General features: G+C 33.4%; 1 protein-coding gene across 2 annotated transcripts in view; it reads right to left on the reverse strand.

Moving 5' to 3' along the window:
- Nucleotides 1-12,205, reverse strand: part of LOC6047792 — a 160,943-nt gene that overhangs the window by 94,597 nt on the left and 54,141 nt on the right. For both annotated transcript variants that reach the window (XM_038264993.1, XM_038264992.1), the window contains exon 2: nt 9,176-9,643. In XM_038264993.1, coding sequence (XP_038120921.1) covers nt 9,176-9,266 — 91 coding nt within the window. In that variant the 5' untranslated portion in view covers nt 9,267-9,643. The remainder of the gene's footprint in view (nt 1-9,175; nt 9,644-12,205) is intronic.

Genomic DNA, 12,205 nt, shown 5'->3' on the forward strand with positions numbered 1-12,205 from the left:
GATTTGATGGCTTATCCGGAATTCCGAAAAAAAGTATTTTTCATTATAAAACATGAAAATAGTTTCAAAAACTCTGCCATTTTCCGTTACTCGATTGTAATTTTTATTTGGGACATGTCATTTTAAGGGAAATTCAATGTACTTTTCGAATCTACATTAACCCAGAAGGGTCCTTTTTTCATTTAAATTGTAATTTTTCATTTTATATTTTTTATTTTTTTAATATCTTTGCAGCATTTTCTGAGTGTAACAATAATGTACAAAGTTGTAGAACAGACAATTACAAAATTTAATTATATATAATCATAATCGGTTTGCTTGTAACCATCACGGGTTATCACGATGTTACGAAAAAAAAAGTTACGTCCACCAAGACAGCCAAAATCGGTTGAAATGGCGAGGATTTATGATTTTTTGAAAAATAGGGGTTTTGAAAAAATCGACGAAAATTACCATTTTTGTACCACCCTAACACGGCGTAGGTCACCCTAAGGGCCAAACAAAAAAAACGGGATGAATTATTTTAGCCAGGGATTCCCCCGAAAATTTTTAAGTACGATCCGAGCACTTTTATTCTAGTGTAAAAATATCATTTTGGTTTTCTTTCAATTAATTTTTAGTTGATTTTTTCATATTTCATCGTGAAACTACTTTCTTTTCCTGTAATTCTCGAACGACAAAATGGCATACTTTGCTCAACCAAAAATAACCGATTCGAAAACTAATACCTTTTAAAACCAGTGCTGAAAAGATCTACTTTTCAGCGCTGAAAAGTCTATCTTTTCAGCACTAGTGTCGAAAAGTATCATTTTTCAGTATTTGTTTTTATTTGAAACATGTAAATTCACATGAAACGGAATTCGTTGGATAAAATACGACTCGTGCTGAAAAAATCTTCATTTTACACAAATTCAGTAGCAATCTCTGGTTAATACATAGGATTTTGAGAAAATGAAATCACCAAAATGTTTCAAATTTCCAATGTATTGAAAAAGTCTATTTAGCATCATCTCGAATCGAGGGAAAAACAAAACAAACTTTACCTTTCATTCATTTCCTTTCCCATCACCCGTCATCTTCAGCTTCAAACTCCCATCAAACTTCGCGTCTGTGGGGCAGGGGGAAAAACTCCGAAAGTCAAACTTTTCCCATTCCAAATCCTGTATCCCTCCCACCACCACCACCAGACCGTCATCATCGGCGATATGTCGGTGGAGAAATCACTGGAAAAACAACGCCATAAATATGGCGGATAAAGGAGAGATTTTCGCTGTCGCCGTTTTTCTTTTTTCACTTTCCTCAAAGGAGTTTGGTGTGTGTGGGCTTCACGCACAATTTGCGTGAATGTTACAGTTTGGGTTTTTTTTTTTTTGAGAAATTTGTATTTGTTTGGCTTGAGCATGTAATTTTGATGAAATCAGCTTCCACTTAAAAGTAACAATTTATTTTTGTTAAATATAGATGACAGCGCTGCCACGTGTACTGTTCCAGGAGCTTGTGGGGTGGGTGCTTAACAATGATAAATACTGACAGATTTCGTGGAACGGGGCCCAAAATGAATTACCATAATGAAGTGTCTTTGTTCGAGGCAAGATTCTAACCTCGAGGCACTCAAGGAGCAGACGTCTTCAATGGCAACAGATGAGTCAAATTTGTTTTCATCATTTCGACCAATTCGTCACCCGCTTTGCTGGGAGAACACAAAAGTCTGTAGAATCACATGAATTCTTTTCATAATTTCTTGATTTCTTTTTTTGGTTTCAGTTTTGCTCATTGTAGCATACTTGATTGCGAAAAATGGTCCAAAACATGCTTCTTTTGTCGTTCTAATGTACTCAACCGCAAATAGCAAGTCGTAATTGCGTCACGTGAGATTGGAACACATTTAGTGAACGTGGTCTTACTGAGGTTGTAATTTTTCATTTGCGTTATCAACAGGTGGAAATGTGCACAGTTGAGTCGTAGGTCACTTAATTTTATCATGTTCCAATTCACACAGTTAAAAGGTTTTGTTTTAGATGGTTTTGTTTTCTTTTTTAAATTTTACTCAAACATAAACTCAAACTCAAAAAGGCATGTTAGCAATTCTCTACGAAATCGGTCTTTTTTCTTAAATTTTAATTTTTGTATTTTTTAATCCGGCTGAAACTTTTTTGATGCCTTCGATATGCCCAAAAAAAGCCACTTTGCATAATTAGTTTGTCCATATAATTTTCCATACAAATTTGGCAGCTGTCCATACAAAAATGATATGTGAAAATTCAAAAATCTGTATCTTTTGAAGGAATTTTTTGATCGATTTGATGTCTTCGGCAAAGTTGTAGGTATGGATATGGACTACACTGAAAAAAAATGATACACGGTAAAAAAAATTGGTGATTTTTTTTATATTTAGTCACTTAAACTTGATTTGCAAAAAAACACTATTTTTATTTTTTTTTTCATTTTTTATATGTTTTGGAGGACATCAAATGCAAACTTTTCAGAAATTTTCAGGTTGTGCAAAAAATCTTTGTCCGAGATATGATTTTTGAATCAATACTGATTTTTCAAAAATCGAAATATTGGTCGCAAACATTTTTCAACTTCATTTTTCGATGTAAAACCAAATTTGCAATCAAAAAGTACTTAAGTGAAATTTTGATAAAGTGCACCGTTTTCAAGTTAAATCAAGTTAAATCAGGTATGAATAAGGACTACACTGAAAAAAATGATACACGGTAAATTTTTTTTGGTGATTTTTAATTTCACTAATATGTTTAAGGGGACATGAAATGGCAACTTTTCCGAAATTACCAGAATATTTTTTTTTTGAAATTTAGTCTGATTTTTGTTAAATCGAAATATTGATTCATTTTCATTTTCAATGTAATATGGAATTTCCAATCAAAAAGTACATTAGTGAAAATTTGATAAAGTTATATCCATTTTAGCTAACTTTTTTTAAAATTAGTCGCAGTTTTTCATTTGTTTTAATTGTGCACATATTTGCCCAATTTTGAAACAATATTTTAGAAAAGCTGAAAAAAATCTCTATACTGTGCTTTTTTGAACATTGTTGATACGACCCTTAGTTGCTAAGATATTGCCACGCAAGTGTTTAAAAACAGGAAAATTGATGTTTTCTAAGTCTCACCCAAACAACTTGGAAACAGTCGAAAGCAATATTTAAAAAAAAATGATCAAGACTAACAATATAACGCTCTTTTAAAATGTTAGTCTTGAATAAAAATCAAATAAAATATTGTCATCGAATTTTTTTTTCGATTGTATCATTTTTTACGTTTTTTAATCGAACCATTAGTTGCTAAACATGAGCATTAAAAAATTGAGGGTTGTTTGGATTAGACCAGTACGCACTGCAGTGTTTCTCAACCGGTAAGAAATTTCCCTCTGGGAAAGGAATTTGGTCATTCTAGGGGGTAATGAGGATACAATAGAAATCCATGCCTTTAAACGCGTTTGCAAAAAAATCCATATCTGACACTATAAAAGTATCGAGCTAGAAAGGATTAATTAACACTTAAAATGGTCTCCAGACTCTTTTTATTAGGTCCTTTAAACATATGGAACACAATAGCTTATCCCGGGCAGACGGTTATAACAAAATTCATGCCATTTCAATAACAAATACTGTTAAAATAACAAAAAGTGTTATGGAATATTCTTGTAAAATCCATTTTTGCATAAGAGATTAATAACAGTTTATGTTATCATAACAACATTTGTTATTGGTCTGATATTGGTTGAAAGTCAAAACAACTTGGGAATAACATTTTTTGAAATTTTTTTGTTATGGAAGAATAACTCCAACTGTTATTGGGATGATCGGATTAGTTGTTTAAATAACATTAAATAATAACAAAGATTTGTTCGAAGAATAACTCTCAATGTTATTGGTCTGTAATTAGAATAACAATTAAATAACAAAAAAATCTTAACGGCGAATAACACAACTTGTTATAAATAACATAAAATGTTATTGGCCTAGTATTTTCAAATATCATAAAATGTTATTCCCACGTTATTTCCGTCTGCTTGGGATAGGACCTTTTCAAAATAAAATCCAAGATATTTTTTGTGGGTACTTAGTTTTTTTAACCTAAAAATATAAAATAGAAAAGGTTTACAAATAATTTTTTCTGGGCTTTAGATTTTATTTCAAACAATTGCGATTCTTAATTATGCATTGATTCAAACACGTGACCCTCGTATTTCTTAAAAGAGTAGGGGTTGTAATAAAATCGTTTAATTTTAAAGAATTTAGATGTCTTTAAAACTTGAACCGATAAATTTTTATAAGTTTTTTTTAGATTGATAACAGAATCAATTTTGATTAATTCCAGTACAATTTTGTTAAATTTATCATAGAATATTTATGAATAAAATAAAATAAAAATGGGGTTTCATTTATTAATACTTCTCTAAAAGAGCACGCAGCTAGTAAAATATAAACATAGTAACATGTTCTCCAAATCTCTGAATTGCAAATGTAACATCCTGGAGCAGAACTGGTAAATTCTAATTCTTATATTTTGTCATAGTTTTGGATGAAAGGTTTGTCATTTTTAGACTCCACTGTTCAGTATATAACACAAACTGAAAATTTATGTTTTTGCTTTGTCATGATAACTATCATTATTATGATAAACATTGAATCTAAGAATATAATATGAGATTTTTTTTTAATTCAAGGGAGGGCCCCCTTGGTCTTGAGGTCTTGGAAATTAGTCAAGGGGTAATGAAACGAAAAAGGTTGAGAACCACCGAATTAGACTCAGAAAACTGCAATTTTCCTGTTTCTTTTTCTTTATGCCGCTGTATCTCAGCAACCAGAGGCCCAATCTTCAATGTCAATGATATAGAAATTTTTCTAAAATTGTAGGTTATGCAAAAAGTGGCAAAAAGAGGATTTTTTCGACACGAGTCGTGCATTCATCCAACGAGGTTCACCGATTTGGATAAATACGACGAGTGATGAAAAAATCAAGTTTTGCAACGAGTTCCATGCAACGTATTTTGCAATTCCGAAATACACCCTTTGGAAAGAATTATAGATCAAATGTCCATGCATTCATTCGATGAATCGTTTAAATCAAAACAATGTTAAAAAGTATAACTTTTCCTACCAAGTGCTGAAAAGTTAAACTTTTCAGCATCCATTTCACTTGCACTTGTTTTGAAAAGGTTTAGTTTTATGACGAAATTGCAAAAAAAAAAATCAGAGATGGTCACTCACTCAAATCGAAAAACTGCAAATATTTCGCTGAAATCTAACTTTCGGTGGCTATAGCTTTAAAACGAGGCACATTCTGTTAAATACTTTTCGATTGAAAATTCAAATTTACATTAAAGATGCGAACAAACATACTTTATGTATGAAATATTGATTTTTTCCAGAAATTACTATAATTTCAAAAAAATCATTAAAGGTTGCTTCCTATTTATGAATTTTCAAAATTCAAATTGAAATAGAGCAATTCCAGCTCAAATCAGGAATTTTTCTGGTACTTTTCTTTTTCTGGTAGCCATTTTTGTGTACATGGAGCAAATAGTACTCGAAAATATCATTTGAGAAGGGCGTAAGGTATTAGAATATTTTTGTATTTTGCAATTTAAAAATTACTGTATCTCGAAGCCATTGCGTCGAATTAAAAAGTGGTCAAAGACAAACTTGTAGGAAATTGGACGGGCTTTCTGAAAAAATACACTGAAACAAAAATGCACGCCACTTCTATGAGATTTTTCAGTTCTTATGTTTAAAAAATAATTTTATGGTGATGTCACGATTTATTTTCGCTTAAAAGTTTTTGAGGAAATAGCCTAGAATGTTACAAAAAGACTCACGAAAAATTCATGATGGTATGCTGCCCATGTTCACATAAATGTCCCATATGCAAAAACAGCAAGCTGAGAAAAACGCATTTGAAGTTTGTCCCATACATAAGGCTACGTGTTAAGTTTTCGCGAAAAAAACTGGATTTCCTCTTGATTTCTAGAACAAAGTACTGGATGTTATAGGCTCTTTCGAAAGAGCACACAATTTTGAATCAAACTGCATCAATAACTCGAAATCGATGAAAATGCATATGGGACATTTATGCAATCAGGGGCAGAATGTCTTTCCTAAAAAAGTACAAAAATCATTTACTACAACTGTTTTTTTTTTTTTTTTTTGAAAAGTGGTCTAAACGTCAAACCAAGTCTGTCATATAGAAATTGCCAAAAACCGCCAAAAAACCTATTTTTTTCAACATTTTTATTTTTAAAACCGCTGTATCTTCCCAAGGATTGGACTTAGGACAATGGTCAACATGGAGACTTTTATGTAAAATTGTCTGGGGAATCTTTAGATCACTTAAAAAAAAAACAGTTGTAGTAAATGATTTTTGTATTTTTTAAGGAGAGACATACTATCCTGCATTTTTGACGTAGACTTACGTCTTTGTCGAAGGTACTGGGGTGTCATTCCAAAAAACCCGGGCCGAAGGCCCTGGAATATTGCGTCATCCGTCAATCGCTTATATCTTCCTTCCCTCAAATCGAATCGGCACGATTTTGGTTCCTTTCGATTCGAAAATTATTCAGCAATTTGCTATAAAACTTTCATTGTTGGCAAAATAGTTTTACTATTGAAACAATTGAATGTTTTAAAATGTTTTCAAAAAGCAGAGATTTTGCAAGCAAAATGAGCGCTTCCCACTCACGGACGGGAATGTCAAGTACCTATTTTGAGGGAAAATCATCCGAGCAACGCGACCGAGTGTCGGTCGCGAAAAAGGAGGAAGTAGCAGACCGGAATCATATATAAGAACGCGCGCTCAGCCCATTCTATCATTCACGTCTCAGACGTCGGACCGGCAGCAGCAGCAGGAAAGCTCAGCCCAGAGCAGCAGCAGCAGGAGAGAGACCAGAGCAGCAGCAGCAGGAGAGAGAGGGACCAGAAGTGCGCATCGCCTTCTCGTCGTCACCGTCAGCCAGTTGCCTCTCGATGGCCGGACCGTTTGGATCGTCCCACCCGGGACGAGGCAGCAACAAGATGGGGCGCGCGCTTGCTCCTTCTCGCCGAAAAGTTGCCTCTCGTGGGTCAAGCCGTGGTTGTGAAACTTCCATATTCTAGTTGTTAAACTTTCCAACTCTTCGGAGTTCCCTCACTTCCCATCCCTCGTCCCACCCGGGGCGAGGCAGCGCAATGAATAATTACAGTTTAAATTTCAGGAACAAATTTTGGTTTTCGGGGGCGACGGTCTGCACAGCTTTCTGAGGCTGCTCTCGCCCCCAACTCCTAAAAACCCGGGCCGAAGGCCCTGGAATACTGCGTTATCCGTCAAACGCTTATATCTTCCTTCCCTCTAATTGAATTGACACGATTTACTTCTGGGGTGACGGATTGCACAGCTTTCTGAGGCTGCCCTCCCCCTCATTCTGCTACCAAACATTCACTCGGTTCGCGAAAAAATCGTTTTTCGTTCTTCTCTTTCCTTCCTCCATTCGATGTTGTCTAGTCAAAGATTAATCAACACATTCAAAGTATGTTTACATGGTAGCTGCGGTTTTGTTCGCATTAGATTTGCCATCTCTTTCTAGTAAAAGTCAATTCGAATCGTATATAAATTCTGTTTCAACAACCGGTACGTACATGGTCCGACTGAATTTACCGATCGCATTCACGATCTTATTCCGTTAATGTATTTCAAGTGTCTAGCTAATTCATCAAAATTAAGAAATGGTTCACATATCAAAACTTTACGTAGTCTACGCCATTCCGGTTATGTCTGTGACATAACTACTTTGACTTTTCGTGAGTCTTTTTGTAACATTTTAGGCTATTTCCTCAAAAATTTTGAGCGAAAAAAATCGTGACACCACCATCAAATTTAATTTTTAAACTTAAAAACTGAAAAATCCCAGAGAAGTGGCGTGTATTTTTTCAGAAAGCCCGTCCAATTTCCTACAAGTTTGTCTTAGACCACTTTTTGATACGATGCAACGGCTTAGAGAAACAGTAATTTTTGTATTGCAAAATACAAAAATATTTAAATACCTTACGCCCTTCTCAAATGATATTTTTGAGTACTATTGGCTCCATATACACAAAAATGGCTTATATAGGCCTAGTTTAACACGTCTACAATGTTTCATTGAAATTGGATAGAGTCGGGTACAAAAGTACCAGATTTTTTTTTTTATTTGAGCTGGAATTGCTCAATATTGAAAATGAAAAAAATAAGTATTTAGGGAAATTGACTTTTTATGGGAAAAAACTAATTAAAAGATCGTCAAATTTGTTTTTCCATGTACCTTTTTTGCAAAAAGTCCTCAAAAATACCTAAACCATTGCAACAATTCATACAAAAGTTACAGATTTTCGAATATTTACGTATCATTTTTGTATGGGCAACTGCCAAAATTGTAAGGAAACTTTTATGGGTTCCATATAGTTTATAAATGCTTTTATTTATTCTATGTAAAATTACAAATTGTTACGCTTGATGTGGTTCTAAGTGTACCATTAACTACATATCTCTTCCTCAATAAAAAAAACCCAACCCAAAAGACTTCACTCTCTTCTGGCAGGGTGTTGAATCAGCAATTTTCTCATCATCGAGGCAATATTCTGCAGCTGTTTCCCATAAGAGAGAAGGAGGGGGAGGGGGGGGGGCATATTTGTGCCCAGTTTGGTTTGGGAATCTTGATTTTGCCCTCCAGATAGAAAGAGAAAGAGCGCTAGGTTGCTATCTCTACCGAGCATTGAATATGTATGAATGGAGAGACTTTTACAACACATGTTCAGTTGACCCCTCCTCCCCCCTCGAAGATAGTCATAAAAGGCGGATGGGGTGGTGACTTTTCTTCCAACTATTATTGTATGCAAATTTCACGCACAGATGACTTTTGATATGGGTTGATGGTGTGTTTTCGGGGTGGCTCTTTTTCAATGCACTGTGGGTAGATGGGAGATAGTATAAACAATCTTTAAACTGGGTCCGAAAGCCAAAGAGCCGGAAAATTGACCATTTTCCGCTGGGTTGAGCTCTTTATGGCGGAAGTTATGGACTGGACTTCATATTCAGGGTGTTGGCTGCCATAACTTGACTGAAATCATGGTTTGAAGCTTGTCTCAATAAAAGATTCATGTAAGATTGATTCGAAGGTTTAGATTTAGATTTCTCACCTGAGCTGCTGTTGCTGTTGCGCGAGGACCGATCGTCGTGAAGAACCAGCGAGTTTTTCAGCATACCATCCATCACGGTAGGAATTTCCATCACCCACTCCTCCTCCACGTGCGGTGTCAAACCTCAAAAACCCGATCAAAAACACCAACCAACAACGACACTGTCAACAGCAAACACTCGAAAATAGATAACCCGCAACGTTGAAATGCGACACTTGCTGACTTTTGAAACGTGTTTTTTTCTTCTTTCCTCTTATTTTCACAGTTTCATCACCGCAAATCCGGGGGACACGTGGTTGTGGGTGGTGTCACATGTGACACGTGGTCGAGTGAAAACTCGTTCGGTTATAATTGAGTCTGCCACGGGGCAGGTTTTAATTTAAGCGAGGTTTGTGTGCTTTGCACGTGCTTAATTTTTGCAGCTGTGATGTTTGGAAAACACTCTCCTCGGGAGCAAACTGGATCGGACTGGGAAAAGAGAAGAAATCAAATGAATATTAGAATTAGGTGAAGCACTATCAAGTTTTTTTTTTTTTGGTTTTCGGGAGGAATGGTGAATCGTGAATTTTGTATTTTTGTATTTTTGTATTTTTGTATTTTTGTATTTTTGTATTTTTGTATTTTTGTATTTTTGTATTTTTGTATTTTTGTATTTTTGTATTTTTGTATTTTTGTATTTTTGTATTTTTGTATGTTTGTATTTTTGTATTTTTGTATTTTTGTATTTTTGTATTTTTGTATTTTTGTATTTTTGTATTTTTGTATTTTTGTATTTTTGTATTTTTGTATTTTTGTATTTTTGTATTTTTGTATTTTGTATTTTGTATTTTTGTATTTTGTATTTTTGTATTTTTGTATTTTGTATTTTTGTATTTTGTATTTTTGTATTTTGTATTTTTGTATTTTGTATTTTTGTATTTTTGTATTTTTGTATTTTGTATTTTTGTATTTTTGTATTTTTGTATTTTTGTTTTTGTATTTTGTATTTTTGTATTTTTGTATTTTTGTATTTTTGTATTTTTGTATTTTGTATTTTTGTATTTTGTATTTTTGTATTTTGTATTTTGTATTTTGTATTTTGTATTTTTGTATTTTTGTATTTTTGTATTTTGTATTTTGTATTTTTGTATTTTTGTATTTTTGTATTTATTGTATTTTTGTATTTTTGTATTTTTGTATTTTTGTATTTTTGTATTTTGTATTTTTGTATTTTGTATTTTTGTATTTTGTATTTTTGTATTTTTGTATTTTGTATTTTTGTATTTTTGTATTTTGTATTTTTGTATTTTTGTATTTTTGTATTTTTGTATTTTTGTATTTTTGTATTTTGTATTTTTGTATTTTGTATTTTGTATTTTTGTATTTTTGTATTTTGTATTTTGTATTTTTGTATTTTTGTATTTTGTATTTTGTATTTTTGTATTTTGTATTTTTGTATTTTTGTATTTTTATTTGTATTTTTGTATTTTTGTATTTTTGTATTTTGTATTTTTGTATTTTGTATTTTTGTATTTTTGTATTTTGTATTTTTGTATTTTTGTATTTTTGTATTTTTGTATTTTTGTATTTTTGTATTTTTGTATTTTTGTATTTTTGTATTTTTGTATTTTGTATTTTTGTATTTTTGTATTTTTGTATTTTGTATTTTGTATTTTTGTATTTTTGTATTTTTGTATTTTTGTATTTTTGTATTTTTGTATTTTTGTATTTTTGTATTTTTGTATTTTTGTATTTTTGTATTTTTGTATTTTTGTATTTTTGTATTTTTGTATTTTTGTATTTTTGTATTTTTGTATTTTTGTATTTTTGTATTTTTGTATTGTATCATAAAAGTTCTTTTTACAAATGTTCAAAAATATCCCCCAGCATTTCTACTAAAGTTGAAAACGGTGTAGGTTGGTCCCCATCACCCTCCGACCAGAGCACAGTGCCCGCCCATAAAATGACCACGTGGAGGTGGCTGTGGCCGCACAATTACCGGCCAACGTCATTGCAGCCACCTCCCACACCCACCAGTAAACTCTAATTAAAGTCATTGCCTCGGGTAAAGGTGTCTACTTTATCGGGTGGTGCAGCTGGTGTGAGCTCACAAAACACGTGTGGGCTTTCCCAGACCCAAACCCAACTTTTCCTGAAACAGGCACCACTGCACTGTGGAGGCAGCTGCAATGGCTGCTGCACTCAATTTGGTGGTATTAAAAGTTGGTCCTCTGCGCACCATGGGCACCATAAAAGTTGATGCTGGGAATGTGGCCTGAGGCTTTCTGGCGAGGGGAAATTGTTGACGGTTTTCCGATGCAGGGGTTTGAAACTTTAACAACATTTAATGAATGGAATGGAGAGCATCGATGGAACGCCAGCAATTAATTGAAGCTCTGCTGCTAGTGTTCAAAAAGTTCACCGGAAAATGCTGATTACGATTTTGTGGGAACGCAAAATGCATCAAGCTGAGAGCAAAATTAAATAAACCTTCCCAAAATGACAAATGAATCCACGAACAAAAAAAAAATGCGAAAAGTCCCAGAAAACCTGCATTAAAATGTAAAACCAGATGTTAAAATTACTTGTACCACCCGCTGTCGGGGGGCGAATTTTGCTTCAAATTGTACAACTTTTCCCCCCTTTAACTCTCTTTGTCCACGGTGAAGCCCTTTGGGGGACCGGGTGGCAAAAATGAAAAATCCCTCCACCCTCTCCACCCTTACACAAAAGTTATGGGTTATCAACGCAGCTTGACGTCCTTGGGGGGAAAAATGGAACACGAAAATGATGGATGGCTTTTGAGGAAGCATGCGGTTAAACTACAAAAAAATGGTTTCTTTGAATTGCGAGAAGTGATTTGTTATTTCTTTTACGGTATTTGGGAAAAATGGAAGTTTCATAAAAGATCGTTCAGAATAGAAAAAGAAAAACATGTCTGATCAAAACTTCAATCAATTTTTCACATTTTGGTGAGTTTTAAAAAGAAAAACTATATCAATATGAAAATTACCTTTATTATCATGTAATTTTACTTCAACTTAGACTTAA

Source organism: Culex quinquefasciatus, chromosome 3 (assembly GCF_015732765.1).
Source record: "Culex quinquefasciatus strain JHB chromosome 3, VPISU_Cqui_1.0_pri_paternal, whole genome shotgun sequence".
NCBI lineage: Eukaryota > Metazoa > Arthropoda > Insecta > Diptera > Culicidae > Culex > Culex quinquefasciatus.